Consider the following 20,885-nt stretch of genomic DNA (forward strand, 5'->3'; position numbering starts at 1 on the left):
TCATAAAGAACTTTCTAACAGATCTAATAAAACACTGAATATTTATATGCCAACAGAGTCTGGATGACAGGATGATGTCATAGGAGAATGTAGATGATACCCAGAGACCCTTCTCAAATTTTAAATCTGGTCCTATAGCTCTGTTTTCAGTTGGATTTTAGATTTGGATATACAGATACATGGGCACTATTTTACAGTTTAAAGCTGATTATAGTATAAAGTTGCCTCAAAAAAAAAAAAAATAAAGTTGCCTCAGCCTTTTGGGCTATTATGAAAATGAATCCAAAGTTCATTTTCTGTTTTTTTCAATGAATACAATATTGGCAGTATATTAGTGTATTATTGCCATTTCACAATCTTCTAGCACTTGATTATGAAATGAGAAGGGATTGTTCTTTGTCCTTGAGCTAATATTTTGTCCTCATCACTGGTACATGCTCCTGGAAAGAATGGAATAAAACCTCTGCCATTTGAGTGAGCCTCCTGAGCCACTAAAGGGAATCCTAAGATGTTCTGGTGGATCGCCAGCATTCCACAACAAAGCAGTAAGGTCTAAGCCTGGCCTATCTATTTCTTCTGTCCACCAAGGCTCAGCATGGCTTTATCTGACTATCCCCTTATTATTCTGAACTCCCTGATTGTCTGGGCTCTTTCTCCCCACAAATAGTTTCATGTACTGTATTCAGCATTAACTTAGAGTGACTATGTGGAGATGTCTTCTATTCCTACTTCTAACAGATTAACAGCTAATAAACACCATGCGACACTCTCTCCTCTGAACCTCTTCTTAAAATACAGAGTTTGGTTTGCCAACCTTGGTGTATTTAAAGCCTCCAAGATTCCAGGGAAGACTTTAGAAAGTTAGCTGTGCAAGTAAGGCCTATTCAGAGAGGACATTTTTCCAACACAAAGAACCCATCCGTGTGTCAGCAGCTCGTGTGAGAAGAACCTCAGGGGATACTCTGGTCATTCATAAGGAAAGGATAGTTGTTCTCACTTCAAATAAAATGTCTCACTTTATTCTTGGCGTGTAAGGCTGAAGAGAACCTGTGAATGTATTATCAAGGGAGTGGAAGCCTGTCTGCTCTGGGAAGGTGCATGGTGCTGCCTTCTAGTGACTTTGCAACAAGAAGACTCAGCCAATGCTCTTCTCCTCTTCCCTTCTCCTCCGTCCCCATAGTCCCCCGCTTCCTCCACCTAGATAGAAATGACACAGTTGCAAAGAAAAGTCAGGAATCAGATGCTGCGTTCAAAGCTTTAAACAGAGCCTCAACCAGTGACTGTGTTTGGGGGGATATGGAGTATCAGCAAGAATATGTTGAAATCATCCTGGATAATTATCTGAGGACCATGTATATCAGCATCTCATAAAAGATGACAGAGACACAATTCATCGAAGGGTAAAGCAGACAGTGTGCACATAGTCTGGTTGATAGTTTATCTAGTACCAGTGAACCAAAACCGTCAAGGAGTTTAACTGTAAAATATTGGTTATTTCCTAAATTCTGGCAGTTTGTAAGTCCCAAAGACTGGCTGAATGTAATCCCAGCAGCTCAGAAGGCTAAGAGTGGAGGATAGCAGGTTCAAAGCATCAGGAATTTAGCAAGGCCCTAAGCAACTTAGTGAGGCCCGATCTCAAGATAAAAAATAAAAGGGGGTGGAGATTGGGCTGAGGTTATGGCTTGGTGGTAGAGCGCTTGCCTAGCATATATGAGGCACTGGGTTTGATTCTCAGCGCCACATATAAGTTAATAAATAAGTAAAAAATAAAAGGTCCATCAACAATTAAAACATATTAAAAAAAGGTGGGGTGGAGATGTGGCTCAGTGGTTAAGTGCTCCTGGGTTCAATACTTGGTAACACAAACAAATACTAGCTGAATTATTAGGTTATAGAAATGCAAAGTAAAATATTTGTAGACTCTTGTCTTGTCTTGGTCTTTTCGCCTGAGGTATAACTTCTGGGACCATGCCCTTTCTTTGCCTGTAGGTAGGTATCTTTTGTTGAAATGGAATCGTGAGTGTATTTGATCACATACTCTCCTTTTATTTGTTGTCGGGCTCATCTCTGTTGATTTAAGAATTCTTAGAAGCTACAAGAGTTTGACAGTTTCATTGACTTTTTACATACCTGGGTGTGGAGTTGATGATGGCATTGTCCTGAGCTAGAGAAGCAGTCAGTGCTACTTTCTGCTCAGCTGTACTTATGATATTAGTGACCTTGACCTTTATCATTCAATATGCTCTTTTCATACACAGCAAACTTCCTTTGAAGAATGGTCAGAGTAGGATTTTATCATGGTTATAAAGTTGCCTGCAAATAATCTGAATAATTAGGTTAATTTGTTCTTCCTTCTACAGTCTAGCAGCGTCTATACCTCCTGCCTTTTCATAATGATTTGTCCTGATGGTGACATCTCAGAGCCTATAAAATTCCACCTGCCGGGCTGGGGATGTGGCTCAAGCGGTAGCGCGCTCGCCTGGCATGCGTGCGGCCCGGGTTCGATCCTCAGCACCACATACCAACAAAGATGTTGTGTCCGCCGAGAACTAAAAATAAATATTAAAAATTAAAAAAAAAATGCCACCTGCCAAACAAACCACCTCCGGATCTTTAAAAAGTCAGTATATTTCTCGGGATTACTCACCACTTTATTTTCTGACTTTTCCTTCTGCAGAACTGGACTTGAAGCCATCATGGAAACCTATGCTTTCTGGAGACCTCCTGTGCGCACACTCACTTTTGAGGATTTCACTACCATGCAAAAACAGCAAGGTAAAGCCCTTGGGCAGGGCGTCTGCGTGGTGGCAGGGTTGGGAGGTGGGGCCTGAGCTGAGTGTAGCACATCTGGCCCCAGGCCAAGACATGGGTCACACCAATTCTCCTGGAACAAAGAGATCTCAGTAGCTCCATAAATAACCCAAGCATCACCACCAGCTTGTGCAAACAAGCTTGTTCTAGAGGCAGCGCTTCATCTGGCATTCGAAATTCTTTTCTCCCTTCCTAAAAGCATGTCTGTGTATTTATGATTACGATGGTGATGAAATCATTGTGGAGTATTACTAAGTGTGCACATAGGCCTTGGTATTTGAAGAGACTGTCATCATAATGACATTTATTCCTCGTGGAAGCTTCAACAGCTTTCTTATTTCTAAGTTTTTTTTTTTTTTTTTTAGATACAAAAAGCCTTCCCTCCAGACAATGGGAATATATCAAGTCAGAGCTCACAGTAAAAAGCGGGGTGCTTCAAGCCCATCTGAACCTTGTAATGTTGTGCTCTCGTGCTTTGCTTGTCTGAATCAACACTCCTCTCAAGTTGGTGGGCTAAGTGGACTATGTCCCACTGTCTTTGTGTTTTTTATCCAATTTCTAATATTTCCTCCCGTGTAGTGCAGGCTGGGAAATCCTGGCTATGTCTATAGAAGGTTCCTAGGTGGACTTCAACTCCTTTTCTTGGTCTACTCCTATTCCTAGGGCTACCCATCTTGGTACCTGAGTGAGAGCTTCCCAGGGTGTAAGATGGTGTATGAATGTCCTTCTCCAGCTTCCCCCTGCCTGAAATTGACACTGATCAACATGTACAGACCAAGCTCAATCTGTGGCTACCATTAATAGAGCCCAACTTTGGAGTTCTTATGAAGGAGGCCATTCTAGGGCTTGATAATACATTATATTGAATTCTCTTCTCAGCAGGGCCCCCCTCTCGCTTTGCACACACTGAACCAGGTTTGTCACCAACATCATTGAAATTCCTTATGTTTTACGATGAGTTTAGTAATTTTAATCATGAACTCGGGAGTCAAGACATTTTAGGGTCTTACCACTATTCCTCCCTAGCTTTGTGACCTTGGTCAGGTCCCTCAAGATTTCTGATGTCCCATTTTTTCTCTTCTGCATTATATAGATGTATATGCTAGAATACTTATTGAGAATTAAAAGGGATAATGAATTTAAAATCATCTTAAGCACTCAATACATGCTAGTTACCCATTGTCACCCTCATCAGCATCACCGTCTTCATCCCCCTTATATCATTGGACAAGCATTCCTAACAGGGATGGAGAATATGGTCTTTCTGATAATAAGTCATTCAAAGCATGATTAGGCTGTCTGTCTTCATCAGGGTCTGGTGAGGTTAGCAATCCCAGAATTTTCATCTCTTTTTTTAATAGATGGGGAGGAACAGAAACCTTTCATATGAAGTTACCTTCTTCCCAAAAGACTGTGATTTTAGAAGCAGTGTCAATTACTATTATTTTCTACTGCTTTGAGCCCTTCTGGCCCCCACGAGGCATAGGTTTTATTGGAGTTAGGGGGGCCTGAGTCCTCACCTTGGATGGTCTTCTCTATTAAACTTTGGCAAGTTTCTTTCACTCTGAGTACCAGTGGACTCACCCACAAATGACGGATAATTATTTTGGGGAGGCAATTTATATAAAGTTCCTTTATAAATGGAAGTGTGTGGTCCAAAGACCCCTACTCCAATCTTTTTCTGAGGTGGTTAGTTACTTATTTGCCTTCACTTTACCACTGACTTTCCAAGCTCTAGCTAAGCAGGAGTTTGGATTGTGGAGAAAGTAGACAAGGTTGGCAGAGATATTGTCAGTTCCCAAGAGCAGGCATCAATGGTGACAGTTCTGTTCACTGCTGTGTCTCCAAGATATGCCACAGGGCCTGGAACCCAGGAGGTGCCTAACAAATGTAAATAAGATCATTTGGTGACCCCCTGGCTCAGGTGGGCAGCATCGCCGTCAGCCTGTGCCTTGTATGTATGTGGTGTGGATATGATGTGCTCACAAGGGGTGGCCACCTGCATTGCAACAGCCTGTGAGGCTGTGGGGCAGATGCAGGCGCAGGAAACCTGCATGGATGCTTAGGTATGCAGTACAGCAGGTGTCGTGGGACTTCTATTGAACATCAGCATGAAGGCTTATTATTGACGCTTTAATAGCAATTGGTTTAGGAGAAACTGAACTATCAAAGCACAATTTCACAACTATCTCAGTGACCCCTTTTTTATTGGGGGGAACAAGCTTGAATTATGAGATTCATGTGGTAGTGGAATGAGGCTAAAGGAAAAGCCAGTTTACTGAATTGTTTCTATTCAAGAGTTGATGAAATTTTCTATTAAGTGGGTTTAATTGGAATATATTTCTGAATATATAGTGAACTTGATCCAGATTCTTATTATTAAAAACCTTGTGGTTTGGTTTCCTTTTGTTAACAGACTGTAAAAAAAACATTATCTCCTGCCTTGAGAACTAAGAGTTCCAGTAGCTCTGGACAGGATCACTTTAAAAATGCATAAAGGAGACGTAGACATCTATGCTGAACTGCTCTGTGTCTTGGAAGGAGTAGAAAGTGATGTTGTTAGCGGAGCGTCAGTGCACACTGTCCTGTGTAACTCCCTTTTAGTGGGGGGAGAGTTGACAATGTTGGCTACATGCCTAAGATCCCAGTAGTGACTGACTCACCCAGGTCAGCTTCAAGCATAGAGATATCTGTCATGTCAAATAGTAGACCTAGGACAGGTTTGTCCTCCTACTGGTAGAGACTGCATCAATATTTCTACTTAGGTGAGGTTCAACATGCTTTATTCTCCCTGCCCTGGCTGTCATTTTTATTTTTCTTTCATTAAGACTCATATGCTGGGGGCTGGGGATGTGGCTCAAGCGGTAGCGTGCTCGCCTCGCATGTGTGCGGCCCGGGTTCGATCCTCAGCACCACATACCAACAAAGATGTTGTGTCCGCCGAGAACTAAAAAATAAATATTAAAAATTCTCTCTCTCTCTCTCTCTCTCTCTCTCTCCTCTTAAAAAAAAAAAAAAGACTCATATGCTGGTAAAATTCAAGAAAAACACTCTGATGAATTCATCATAGTTTTGCAGAAACTCAAATTCTTCTATTTAAAAGACATATTGAATAGAACGTTCTGAATGGTCGTTTTTTCTTATTGGGAAAAGAATTCACAGGATTCATTGTCTTCGGCCTTTGACACAAAAAAGAAACCCAGGCATTTAGTGGTCTAGTACTATCCTCAGTTAAGAGGTTTCAGAAAAGCGGAAACCGACAATATGCCTCATTTGTTTTACAGGGCAGTTTCCACTCCTCCAGGCCACATTATTCTTACTCCCTAGAACTTTAATTTTCCATAAGAGTTTAGTTTACTCTTCTCATTGATGGTTTATTGTTCAATAACTTGGTCATTAGCTCTAAAAAGTTCTGAATTCCATTTTTTAAATGAAGTCTATGATATGGTCTTATCTTCAGGTGTCTTCATTTAGAACCAGCCAGGTATTTATGTGTTCAGAGAGTCTGGAGATAGAAATTCTCTTTCAGGGATGACTGCTGCTTGAGTACTGATAGTAGCAGGTAGGAAATGAATCAACCATGTAAGCGATGCGTGGGAAAGGTGACCGGGGCAATATAGACACACAGAGGAGAAGAAATAAGAGCCCAGGTCCATTAGAATCAAGTATAATGTGATCCTGTTGTTCCTCTGGACATTCTTGAATACAGTGTGCTTCTCAAGTTGCTCTTTTATATGATGGAGCCATTGGCATGGCCCAAACTGAGAGAGTTTTGTGAAAAGTGACTTCAAGTGATCTGATGACCGTGTACTATAAGGAATGATTCTGATGAGCCAGAAGCTGGCAATTTATTTCCCTATGTGGAAAGATGAGGAGGCTTCCATTTCAGAAGGCTTCCCTTCTGCTAAGATTTCAACAGCATTACGTGTTTCGGTGTTTGTCAGGCAATTTTAAAGCATTAGAATCATGAGGTCTGCATTGGTGACTAAATTTTCATCTGTTTGATTTGTATTAGTTAGAGTTGGTCAGTGAGAGGGGGTCAAACAGTGAGCAAGTCACATTAGTAAAATATTGAGAAAACAAAATTCAATGGAAATCAGCCTTTGAACTGTAAAGTCATTGTAATGATTCAAATATTGTCCATTTATACAGACCTTGCTTATCTCTAAGATGAAGAATAATGCCTATCTATCTAGTTTTCAACTGTGTATTCACACAGAATTTTTTAAAGCACTCCTTCCCCAATGTCCACTAAACTCTGTTTTAATGGGTCTCAAAATTCTGTGACAGATTTTTTTTTTTTTGGTCAAGTTGTTTCCAAACTACTTACTTTAAAAACGAGTAACTTAAAACTGCCACCTCCATTCAATGGTCCACAAATGGTCTTCTTTCCTTCTGAAGGTTTTATGATGCGTTGTTATCATTAGCCAGCCTTTTACTAATTAAACTTAAATGACCAATTGAGATAAACAGTTCTAATCTGTTCTTCCACGGCTGATTAAGACTAGGGTGACAGGTGGTAGGGGTAATATTCATTTAGCCTTCTAAGCTTTCTGGGCAGACTTGGTCACCTTGCCAGTTCCAGCAGTTTGTCCGTGCTTTGATGACACCCACAACAACTGTCTCATATCACGAATAACCAAAATGACCCAGAGGAGGAGAGTAAGGGAAACTCTCAGTGCACATGGGCTTGCTTGAAGCCATATCAACCATGGCAGCATCAGCAGATTTCAAGAATTTAGGGCCATCTTCTAGCTTCTTAACAGAATGGCAATCAGTCTTTTCCTTCAGCTCGGTAAACCTGCAAGCCATGTGAGCTGTGTGACAATCCAGTTCAAGGACATAGCCAGCACTGATTTGGTCTAGATGGTTTCATAAAGCCCTCCTTTTTGTGTGTGTGTATGGTATAGAAGAACATTTTGATTTTGTAGAATGGTTTACACTGTAAGAATGAGATGCTCCACATGGGAGGTAGAGACCATCGCAATTCAACCCTCTGAAATAACAGTACAGTTTGAGCATTTCTCATCCCCCAATCCAGAATCAGAGATGCTCCAAAATCTAAAACTGCTTGAGTCGCTAACATGACCCTCACAAGTGGAAAATTCCATAATGTGAAACTTTGTTTTATGCACAGAATTACTAAAAAATATTACATGAAATTACCTTTAGGCTCTATGTGTAAAGTGTATATGAAACAAAAATGAATTTTAGATTTAGGTCCCATCCGCAACATATCTTATTATGTATATGAAAATATTTCAAAATCTGGAAATATCTAAAATCTAAAACACTCTGGTCTCAAGCATTTTAGTCAAGGGCAACTCAACCTGTAATTGGTAACATTGTATTTTTTTCCTCCTAATGTCCCTAAATGTTCAATGTTTCCAGAACTAAGTCTGCCATCCACCTCATAAACCTGGCACCCTCCCACCATCCGCTGGTCATCCTGTATATTTCTTTCCCGGTCCTACCTTCTGTGAACCACCATTACCAAGCTCTGGACTCTGTCCACATCTCTAACCCCATTTCTGCCACCCCACTCTGAGCTGCTGTCATCTCACCTGAATGACCATGACATCCCCCAAGCCTCTATCTTTTCCTCTGAGCCGTTCTCCACACCTCTTCCTTTCACCCCCTTACTCCAATTGCTGAGAATTTTCAATGGTCACAATTTACATTCTCTGTAGAAGACATATCCTTGGCAAAGCCCACTAGACCTCACATGTTCTGTCTTTTCTGCTTCCCCTCTAACATAGAGATGGGGGCAATGAGAATTAGATAAGTTAGTGCCCTAGATAATTGAGTGCTTCCAAAAGCACCCAGGAGTTACTAAGCATCAATGAGTGGTCCCTTTCATTATCGGTGGCTGATCTCGTTATAGCCTATGCCACTTTTCAAGCATGCTGTGCTTTTTCCTGCCACAACTTGTTCCTTTGCCTGAGAGGCTCCCTCCCATCCCCTGGCCTTTTTAGTGCTATTTTTGAGAACTCAGCTTAAACCTCACTTGCTGGGGAAGTTTCTCTGCTATCTGTAATAAGCTGAATCCTCTTTTAGAGTGTGCTCTGGTTTATCTGGGTCATTCTTTGGTTAAGGTCTTTCATTCACATTTTTCTCATCAATTTTTCCCCACATGATTATTACATTTCTGGGTCCAGGCATAATGATGCACATCTGTAATCCCAGTGACCCAAGAGACTGAGGCAGGAGGATCACGAGTTCAAAGCCAGCCTCAGCAATTTAGTGAGATCCTATCTCAAAATAAAAAAATAAAAAGGGAGATTGGCACAATCCCAGGTACTGGAAAAAAAAATTCTGGGTACAGGCATGATATCTGGCTCATATTTGGTACTCAAAGAGTCATGGAAGAAATGAGTGAACTCAACTCTGCTGGGTGCTGTATTAAGGGAATAGTGTCAATGTGTTTGGCAAGAATTCCCTAACTTAAGCTAAAATTCAAAAAGAAAAGAGATTAGGGGAAAAAAGGAACAATAAAGGTATAAACTAAGAAGAAAACAATCTTGGTTAAAAAATAGTGAAGGAAATGTCCAAGACATCCTAAGTAGAAATAACAGGAGAACTAGTTGGGGTCAATCATTTAGGATCTTGACTGTCCATATGTGTGTGTGTGTGTGTGTGTGTGTGTGTGTGTGTGTGTGTGTGTGTGATGGGAAGTATGTAAAATAAAATTGAAATTGAGTCACTTTTTCATCTATCTATTATTAGGATTTCTTATGCTGTCATAGCTAATGTTAAGTCTTTGGGTGACAGAATTAATGTCAAGAATAGAAAATTAAGGGGAAGGAGAGAAGTTATAGGAGAGAAGAGTCTGGCTCTTAGAAACAAGTAATAACATGGAAATTTATCCTTTACTATCCCAGATGGGGTTTTATCTTACTGTTCTTCAATGTTGTTTTTTTGGGGGGGGTGGGGAAGCACAACAAAATAAACCCCAAAGGAAACTGTATATGAAAGTCCCCATATTACCATCTGGAAATGATCAATTTAAAGATGCAAAAGTCAGCAGGTTTGATATTCTGGATTTTCATCATCCCATTCATCTTGTATTTGTGGTACATAAATATATCCTAGGTTGTTGTCCTTGTGTGGGACACTGCTAAACATGTATTCTTTTGGGTTGTTTTGCCTTTTAGCCTTGAATTTTGGAAGCAAGTTAATGTCAGATGTGAATTTTAATGTACCTCCTTACTTTAGTCCAGGGGTAAAATAGGATGGAGAGGAATAGGGAGTGGAGCTTGATACTAGAACAACTGAGAGTATGAAGTTATTTATGGCATTATATTATGGAATTATATTTATAGCATTATATCTGAGGTGGATTAAGGCCTCAGAGGATAGTGGGAAAGACACACTAATTTGTGCTCTTTCAATTTCTTTTGCTTTGCTTGATCTGTGAAGAGATGAGGCTGTGGAACAGCCTGTTTTCATCCTGGGTTGAGAAGAGAGGATTCACAGAGGAGCTAGTATTGGTACAGCCTTTAGGAATCTGGCTCAATTGTCTCTTACCCCAGTGCCCTGTCATTCACAGCACTAGCACTGGGACTCCTTTAGCCTGTCAGGGAAGGGTGTGTAGCTCTGTGAGCCCAGGAGGCTCAGCTCTAAGGTTGGAGGTCAACACCAAGAGACATCCTCACTGGCGCCCACTGCCCTCAAGATTTCTTTCTCTTTTCTTTACTCCTTGTCTCATAAAAGAGAATACGTAATGCCTGCATGTCAAGTACTGTTGTGAGCCCTTTGTAATGTGTATTCTTTCATTTTTTTTCCCCTTGAATGTGAAGCTGAAGGCTAACTTGCTAAGGTCCCAAAGCCAGTAAGATAGCTAGGACAGGAACCAGGATTGTCTGGCTCTACACAGCATGTTTGATCACAAAATAAATTCATGTCAAGACTCTTAGAGCATCCAGAACGTGGCAGATACAGAGGAGATGAAGGTGACAGGCAGACTATGCTAAACAGGAAAGGGAGGCCAGCTTTTCTTTGAGAGGCAGCTCTGACCCCTTCTGTATGGCACTTCTTGGCCTAGCTTTGCTGTGCTGAGAGGTCTTCTCTCATTCAAGTGTTAAAATGCAAAGGAGGTGGTCTGCCTCTTTAAATTTATTTAGCACTTGGCTGGTATTCCCAACTTGTTTAACAGTTGGCAGGTTGTTAGATCACAAGAGAATAAAGACTTCTCAGTGTCTCAGTTTTCTATTTTGCAAAATGGATACCATAGTCTTCTCTCTCTCTCTCTCTCTCTCTCTCTCTCTCTCTCTCTCTCTCTCTCTCTCAACTGTGAAAAATAATCATTATCTGTATTGAGGACTTGTGTGCATACATTTTTTCAAACTGGATGGAAGCAATGTGACCTTCTCTTGAACAGACTTGCTTCCCCCCACACCCACCCCTTTAAACTCTAGTTCTATGGAGGCTCCCACCCCCTAAAGCTCAGCAGGCCACCAAATCTCATTTCCAGTGAATGTCATTTAAAAGCCAAAGCAAGCTGACTACAAACTTTTTAACATGTGCCTCTCATCTGCTCAGCAGAAATCCCTGTAACTTGTTAATAGTTCCCTTCTTATTTTTTTGTAGTGAAACCAATCGAGGCCTTAAATCAGTACCATTCGTTCCATCTTGGGCCATCTGAGAAAACCATTTAGAGTTGTAGCAAGTCCTGTGCTCCATCGTGCACTTCCTGCCGCAGGGCTAGGGCCAGTGCCTGATGGAGCATACCTATAGCAGGACAGGACAGTGTGCTGAACAGGTGGTCTCCTCGGGGGCCACATAAACACCAGATCAGGGAGAGCAGGACAGGCTTTCAAAGAAAAGACACCAGATTCCTATCTCGTAAAACACAAATCTCTTTACAGCCAGAGTCAAGTTTCTCCATTTGTGCCACAGCACTTATTTCAGTGAAGTTTATGGTGTTTAGGGTCGGAAAGGAGAAAGATGGATAGGATGCCTCAAAGAGAAGAACATGAATTTCTGAGCTTTCTGTAAGGCACAGTGGACTAAGGTATTTGGCTGTTCCAAAACAGGAAGCAGGCGATGTTCTTCCTCCTCCTCCTAGAATTTTCCCTTTCCAGAACTCCTTCATCATATCAAAATGATTCCTTATAAAGCACTTGCGGTTGACTACTCATGCTTTACATTACTTTAAACTTCAGGCACAGTGACAGTGCTGAGAAGGACAGAAACTGAGTCTAAGTCCTCATTTCCCAACTGAGAATTGAGAGGTAGAATGTGTTGCTTGTGGTCCTGAGCAGGGAGGAGGTCAGTGATCTGGAATCAGGCGTGAGCTTTTCCCCCCATGGCTAGCTATAGGCTAAAGTGTTGGTCTTTTCTATTACTGTGGAGTGAAAACCATTTTACTTCTGTAAAAAGGTAATTTGTTTATGTTTGTAATTTGTTTATTTCTGTAAAAGGAACTTGAGAACCAGAAACAAGAAATAAAAATTTCCTGAAATGACTTTAAAGTCAACAATCGATGGGGTGAACTCTAAATCCAACCGTATCTTGAAAGTTCATTAGGAAAATTCTTTTGACTAAGGAAGAGATGGTATTAGTTGGGCTTTATAAAAAATTGGTCCTGGATAAACTTTAGATAGGGCAAAGGAGACGGAGGGCAAGGGAGGAGAAATGGGGTAGGGAAGATGATGGAATGAGACAGACATCATTATCCTCAGTACACGTATGGAAACATGAATAGTGTGACTCTATTTTGTGTACAACCAGAGACAAGAAAAATTGTGCTCTATTTGTGTAATATGAATTGAATTGCATTCTGTGTCATATATAGCAAATTAGAATAAATAAAATTAAAAAAGAAAAAATCATAAAAAGAAAAAATATTGGTCGTAGAAAAAATTATTAACAAGAACCAAATTTGTACATCAACAACTAGTATTATATACCTGTGGATATAAGCAGAGTGCTTTCTCCGTCCATCTAAAAATTAAATTCAACTTCCTCTTTGAGGCATTTGATTCTTTATCCATACATCTGGGATCTCTTTCTCCTTCCCTAGAACACTGTGGGTGGTTTCTCTATAACTCAGTATCTCTGGAATCCTCCTATTTTCTTTGTAATTTTATTGCTGATAAAAACATTTTTTTTTCTGCTTCTTTCTACCTAAAATGCCCTTTACCTTTGCAGAGTTGTAGGTGACCTAAAGGGTATAGCACCCCTTGGAGACCATAGTAGGTGAGAAGCTATTGTGGGGCAGTACCATAATGGCAGGAGGGAGGGAATTAGACTAAGGGAGATCCCACAAGCAGACAAAGCAGATGCTCACTCTGGAATTCAGTGAAGGGCTCAACAGGTCCAGTACTCACCACCACTTTTAAATTCCATTAGGAGAGACAGGAAGTGGATGTTGCACTCTGCGACTTCTTGACCCTGGAAAAGAGAAGGCTTGCAAAGGTCATTTTTGGCCTTCTTAATCTGAACACATTTAAAATAGGTTGGAATGAATTGGCCTTCAGTCTGCTTGTGTATCAACTACTCATCCAGATCTTATATCCACTTGTCCTAAGATCAACACTTTCAAATACAGATTCAAAGACTTTTAGAAGTGGAAGGAGCTGGAGGTCCTTTAAGATGAAGTGTGGATTCTGGTCTTGAGAACTCATTAGAAATGCAAATTTTCAGACCCTACCTGAGAGCCACAGAATTAGAGACTTTGGAAGAGAGTCAGTAATCTGTATTTTAATTAGCCCCCTAGCTGATTCTCATGCATATATTCACATAAGCCACAGAATCACTACTTTTGGTCCTATGAAATGAAGAATTCAGGTTGTATCATTAGTTCCTAATTCTGGCTGAACATTAGAATAATTTGAGGAGGTTTTGATATGACAGTCCCATGACCCCCAAACCTTCCTTTAGTTGGTCTGAGTTGGAATCCTGGAGCATCATCATTTTTGAGATGGCAGGTCCTCTCAGCTGGAGAGCCACTGATCTAAGTTAATTGCTTATTCCTAGATGAATAAACGGAAACCTATAGAGGGTAAGTGAGGTGTCCAGCATCATATGGGTAGTTAGTGTGGCAGAGCTTTGAGTAGAGCCCATTATCTCCTGACTTTCACATCAGCTTAAGGACTGTTTGGCCTCTTGTCCCAATAAATATCAAGATTCCAAGGACTCTTGATTACAGATTTGTTGCAGTCTCTAACACTGGATAGGCTCCTTTGAAGGAAGTCTGGCAGAGCCTCTGGACCACAATGATTTTCTTGTGGATTAGCCTGTTTTATTATAACTTAGCTCATATAATTATGCTCATATGTCTTTCATAAGACAGAACTTTAATCTCAGGCCTCAAGTCTGACCACCTGGTCTCTCTATTCTGCCCTCCCAAGCCTCAGTCTCGATACAACACCCTGTTCCAGCACCTGGTTTCCACTAAGATTAGAGTCCTGCATTAGTATGCTATATTTTGAGCTGAAAGACTAAAGATAGAAAAGTAGGAAACAATCACTGGTTAAAATAGGCATTTCGTGCATTTCCACTGAGAATGGGAAAAGTTGAGCTAGTGGATTTTAATGAGGATCACTAGAGGTCTTATTAAAAAGTGAATTTTACGGTAAGAAATGGAAAAATGGATATTGGAAATCTTATTATAATTGAATAAATGAGACTAAGGCTTTTACAGAAAAATAAAGAGTTTAGTGTTCTTTTGTGTCATCCTCTTTGTCCTCTCTTTTGCAGAGTGTGTACCTTTGGGTGTGTGTAGATGGTGGAATCACTGGGTATGGACTTTGACTGAAAATAAAGATGTAGGTCTATAGAAATCAGTCCATCTCGGGCATTTGAAGGCACCCTGTGTGGCTCGCATTTGGCCCAGGTAAACCCAACTAAAAATACTCAATGGTATTCATGTTTTATTTTTCAGGAGGCAGCACAGGTACTTCCCCAACCACCTCCAGCACTGGGACACCATCCCCATCGGCTTCTTCTCATCTTTTATCTCCATCCTGTTCTCCTCCAACTTTTCATTTGGCCCCCAACACTTTCAACGTGGGCTGTCGGGAGAGCCAGCTGTGTAATCTAAACCTCTCTGATTATCCACCTTGTGCCCGAAGCAACATGGCTGCCTTGCAGAGCTACCCAGGGCTGAGTGACAGTGGCTACAACAGGCTCCAGAGTGGAACTGCTTCAGCCGCTCAGCCCTCTGAAACCTTCATGCCTCAGAGGACTCCATCCCTCATCTCAGGAATACCAACTCCTCCCTCGTTGCCCAGCAACAGCAAGATGGAAGCCTACGGTGGCCAGCTGGGGTCCTTCCCCACTTCCCAGTTTCAGTATGTGATGCAGGCAGGCAATGCAGCCTCCAGCTCCTCATCACCACACATGTTTGGGGGTAGCCACATGCAGCAGAGCTCCTACAATGCCTTTTCTCTCCACAACCCCTACAACCTGTATGGATACAATTTCCCCACCTCCCCTAGGCTAGCTGCAAGCCCAGAAAAACTGAGCGCCTCTCAAAGCACTTTACTCTGCTCTTCTCCCTCCAATGGGGCTTTTGGAGAGAGGCAGTACCTGCCTACAGGGATGGAGCACAGCATGCACATGATTAGCCCTTCACCTAATAATCAGCAGGCAGCCAACACTTGTGATGGCCGGCAGTACGGGGCAGTCCCAGGTTCCTCCTCCCAGATGTCTGTACACATGGTTTAGAGGTCAGTCCAAACACCATGGAGCCTACAGGAGTCAAGCCCCCAGAGTCTCCGTGGGCAGATCCTCCTCTTTGGGAGCCCAGTGCCTTTGGAAAACAGGAATTGTGTATTTTTTTTTCCTGGAGGGGGAAAACACATACCCAAGAACAACAAGAGACACTTTTGAGCCACTGAAGAATAGTTGCAGTGAATCATCCACAGCTCAGTGGCCATTCTCCTGCCTTCCCAAACCTTAGTTTTATAAAGCATCATCTATGCCAGAGTGGCTTTTGAAGAGACTGAATAATCGTTTTATAATAATGTTAAGAGAGATGCTAGCATGTAGCAGTCATGAAAAGTTACACACACACACACACACACACAGACCTACCTATACATACTTACATGCATACATACATGCACATATACAAACTTACACATACACAAATCACCCTGCACACTGACTCTGAACTGGGTGAACTCTGTGGATGGAGGCCCAGAGTGGGTGCTTTCACCAAGAATTTGTCTATGTACAACACTAGATGGACTGGGCCAGAAGTAGCCATCAGCCTTTCTTGCCTGCAGCTTAACCTGCTTCTGGAAAGAACGGTGTATCCTGGAATCCCTCTCTGCCTATGAGGGTGGAAAGACATCTGAACTACGACTGGACTTGGCTTCCTTAAATTGCTTTTAAACTTGGGCTGTCTTCATGGAGTGCGCCGTCCTTGATATTCCCAGTGGTGCGGTAAAAAGGGAGTGAGAGCTTCTGAGAGAGAGAGAGAGAGAGAGAGAGAGAGAGAGAGAGGAGAGAGAGAGAGCAGGAGAAAATGGAGAGCAAGACAGAGAGAGAGAAGGTGTGAGCAATGAGAAGAGTTTCACCAAGGAAATGCGCTAGAGTTTGTTTCCCCGCTACAGGATATAGAAGGCATCATGGTGTTACTGAGGAATAAATCTCTCTGGGACACTGTGCATGGTCAGGGCACCAGTGAGAGGGGCCCAGGCAAGGAATGTATCTCCATCCCACGTTCTGACCACTGTGATCCAGAAGAGAGAAGCATCACATGGGAGTTGCTGATCCCACAGCATGCAGCCTGGCAGAGTGGGGAAAGAGAAGAAACGTGAAGAAGGAGGAATTTTATAATTCCCCGGGTGATATCAAGAGTAGAGGCAGCAAATAGAGGCCTGGCCTCCACATGCCTCCACAGCCTGAGCTGGACCGCCAGACCACTGGCCCCCAAGGCAGAGAAACTCTGTCACGTTCCAGGGAATTACAGATGGGTCTCCTACATGTTTCCACCTGCCTGTAGATCTCCATTTTTGTCAAATAGTTCATTGCATTTTGAAGTTTGGGGTTTTTTTCTTTCATCTTTCCTTTTCCCTTCAGATCCTTTAATGATAAGAAAACAAAGTGAAGCTTGGTACAAGCTAAAATTTTTAAATGGTGTGGAAATGCAAATAATGCCAAGTAAAATAATACAGATAATATTAAGATTTTTGGTTTTGAGGTGTTGTAGATAAATGTATTTATATGCCTAGTGGGGAATCCAATATTGAATATTAAAAAAGGGGGCAATAAAAGGGTGTGTAAAATATGTATGAAGAAAAGGTGTATAAAAATTTGCCCTTATGCACGGAACTGTTTCTAAGTGCCAAGCACAGAATGCCGCTAAATAAAATCTTTGCAATTTTTTTTTGAGTGTTTGTTTTTACAGAAAAATGAAATAACAGGCTTGCGTATTTGTGTTCTGCTTTACGATGAGCATGGCACATTCATATATACTACCCTCTGTGATCTTCATACAGACTCCAGAAAGTAAATATCATTATCCTCACTTTACGGTCAGTAACTGAACTGCGGAGATATTGAGCAAATTATCCAGGACAATACAATCCATCAGAGAGGGAACTAAGACGTAAAGCCAGGTCTTCTGACTTTAATGGGATTTTTTTTTCTTTCATTTCAGCTGCAGAAAATCATGTGAGTATAATAATAATCCTTATTGTTGCTCTGTGCCAGACACTATACAATGGGTTTTACATAATCATCTCGTCCTCCAACACTTCCGTGAGATGGGTATTATTTAATCATCATTTTGTAGATCTGGAAGCAAGCTTTTAAGCACTGGCTGATGACCTCAGATAACAAGTGATGGAGCTGGAAGTCTGACCTTTAGGTCTGTGCAATTAGCACCATGTCATTTAGCCAGGGCTCCAATAGTCCTGGAAAAGATGTGGATGATCAGGAAAGGAGACATGACCTAAGGGTTGAGGCAAGAATCCCTCTGAGATTGGAGTTTGCTTGATATGTTTAATTGTAAATTGAACAAATCACTATGGTATGGGAGAAGTGGTTTTGAGCTTTCATGCACCAACTGATAATTTATTTAAAAAAAACTAATAAAGTGTTTGAGCTATGCCATTTACAAGTACTTTCACATATTTCCTTTAAGGCTCACAATAACCATGAAGGGTAAACAGGGCAGCAGGAAGCATTGTTTGTATATGGGGAAGTAGGACTATAAAGAGTGTGACCTGACCATACTTAGGTGTTTGGGGAGCAACAGAATGAGGACCTGAAATCTTCTGCTCTTGCCCTATCCCAGACTATTTGCTGGTGAACAGCTATATTGGTTTCTCATTGATTCATTTTATCAGAACTTAATTTGAGGGGCTCAGGTTCCCAACTACAACACTCTTTCATTAGAAATGAAGCTGAATTGGGGAAGCAAAAACCTTACTTAATCATTGTTTTGATTTTTGCAAATAACTTCAACAATGCCAGTTAATACTATCAACCCTTAGGTCATTGCCAACACAGTCGAGACAATGACCAACTGGTTACCTGCATGTATTTCAGGCTGTCTGGGTATGACCGGTTTCAAAACTTAAAAAGACACCCTTATTAGGAAGCCATGTATTATTCTTTGGCATAAAGGTAGACCAAAACCAACTATTTCTTTTTGATTTATTGGCATACTTAACATTGCCATTTGGCTTAATGCCCTTTGAGGTTTTAGATAATAGTCATGACATGGCAAGCAAGTCACTTGGCATAGAAATCTCCAAATTGTCATTTAATAATAAAAACAATCATTTAAGCAATCATGTAGAATATTAAATACAGAATACTTCTGTAATTAGTATTTATTAGAATAAACCCAGTCAATTACATCTGAATTACAGTATATGCTTCCATCTGTACCTGAGGAAGTAATTTTTTCAACAAACTGAATAAAGAATTGTCAAGAATATGTTCTTCCAATTCCTTTTAGTGCAATAGTGAAAATTCTTGGTAATAGGCACAGCAATTACATTCAAAGAGCTATTTATTAAAAGGATTGTGCCACTAAAGGTTGAGATGCACCATCCTTGCTTGTGTTTCCTTGGGAAAGTCTTTCTCATTCATGTGTGCATCCTCAGTGCTCAGGACAGTTCATGGCCTCTTTACGGAGCCTCAGTACAAATCTACTCTTATTGTTCAATTTGTTGATCAAATCCATTTTTCTAGGTCAGCGCAAAATGATTGCATGACTGAATTATTATTCTCTCCAAATTAAAGGGATCTAAACTAAGATTTATTGTTCTTCATAAGGTATTCTATTATAAATTAATGTACATTTAACTTAGGAGCTGAAAGGCATCATACATAATGAAGGATAAAAAAAAAACATACATGCCACAATTTCTTTCCTGAAAAGGCTCACTTTTCAGGCAGTCGGATTCCTCTCTGGCAAACGTTATAAAAGCCTCTGGTCATTCAGGGAAGATGCTCAGGGTAAGAAGGTGAGGCTGAAGTTATTTTTTTCTTAAGGAGGTAGAATTTGAATTGAGCTTTAAAAGATGTTCAGAGTTTTTTGCAGATGCAAGGAATTGGTAGGTTTCATAATGAAATACTTTAAAAGGCGGTTAAATAACTTTTGAGGGAAAAAAGATAGCATTTTGATAAAAATGAGCAATTTAATCAAGTTGGACACATTCAGAAACTTCTAGCAGACTACAGATTACCATCTTCCTCTATGAAATATTTTCTCATTAGTGGAAGTGTTGAGGGCTGAAATTCAAGATAAAGACTGCTTGGTCAATGTCAAATGTTTGATTCATTGCTTAGTACTTTGACAATCTCAGAGAAACTCTACTGTACTGATTGCATTCAATAAGTTATGGGAGAATTGTCTTCTCAAGGAAACCCAGGAACCAAGATATGTTTTATAAAAGCATTTTTTTTTTGCTTATGGTCATCAATAAATTTTATCTCAACATCCATGACCAACTTCATTCCTTAATATGGTTCAATTAAATAAATATTTATTTGATGTCTGCTTTGCATCAAGTGCTTCTCTAGGCACTGAGAAGACGTCAGTGATCAAATACGCTCATGCCTTCAAGGGGCTCATGTCCTGGTGGGAGGCTGATATCAAATGCACTGGCAAGTAATTAAATAACGTAATTTCAGATTGCAATAATTATTTTGAGGAAATTAAAATAATAGAATAATAGAGAGTGACTGGGGAATGGGGATGAAGGCCCACATAGGTAGGATTTACTAGAGGGCTGCTCTACTTGGTGACATTTTTGCTAGGACTCACACACACACGTTACCTTAGAATTTGCTCACTTGAAGACATGCTGAGGGGGCCATATCCTCACTGGAAGAGAGGCTCTGCTCATTTTGCCTCAGCGGAGGCCAAGCATTTTCATCCTTACAATGGCTTTATAGCATCAATACTTATTTACCAAAGGCTTCCATGTTTGGGCCATTTAGAGACTCCTAATTTCTGAATCTATCTTCTGTATGGACCCAAAAAGTCACATTTTCATGACTTTCTTAACAGGGATTGAGAGGCATTCCTTCTATTTGCGGCAAAAGACTAAAACAAATGATCAAATAGCAACAATCAGATTAATAATGAAAACTAATAAATAAAAAAATAAATATGGTTTGGTATCCTACAACTTTCTCAGAACTCTTCTATGTAATATTGGGATATATGGAATGGAATTTCTACCTTGAAAGAGATTTCAACCTGCTGGAGGAGTAGAGATAGGTTCATATGGAACAGTGAGCAATCATAGTATTAAATCCATGGTAAAGACCATATATGCTGCAGAATTTCAGAAGGAAACTAATTTTTATTGAGTGTTTATTACATATTACACATTGTGCAAGGCAGTATCCCACAATCCTTGCAATCAACCTATGGGATTTGTATCTCAATCCCTATTTTATAGATGGGAATACTGAAACTCATAGGGGTTCGTAATGTGCACAAAATCACCAAACTTGAAAGTCACACTGTATTTTTTAAAAAACGAGATTTATAGGAACTAAAATAAAGAGAGATGGGTTCGGGGAAAAGGTTAGACGTGAATGGAACTCTGAAGGATTGGTGGAAACTGTATACGCTGAGGAGAGAGGAGGGTGGT

The 20,885-nt window shown here is 40.7% G+C and overlaps 1 protein-coding gene across 3 annotated transcripts in view; it reads left to right on the top strand.

Moving 5' to 3' along the window:
• TBX15 (T-box transcription factor 15) overlaps positions 1–19,708 on the top strand; it is a 110,616-nt gene extending 90,908 nt beyond the window's left edge. For all 3 annotated transcript variants that reach the window (XM_081306086.1, XM_081306087.1, XM_081306088.1), the window contains 2 exons: positions 2,678–2,775; positions 14,699–19,708. In XM_081306086.1, the coding sequence (XP_081162212.1) occupies positions 2,678–2,775; positions 14,699–15,483 (883 nt within the window). In that variant the 3' untranslated portion in view covers positions 15,484–19,708. The remainder of the gene's footprint in view (positions 1–2,677; positions 2,776–14,698) is intronic.
• Positions 19,709–20,885: the final 1,177 nt, after the last annotated feature.

This window comes from Spermophilus citellus (assembly GCF_964194105.1).
Source record: "Spermophilus citellus genome assembly, chromosome: 9".
Lineage (NCBI taxonomy): Eukaryota > Metazoa > Chordata > Mammalia > Rodentia > Sciuridae > Spermophilus > Spermophilus citellus.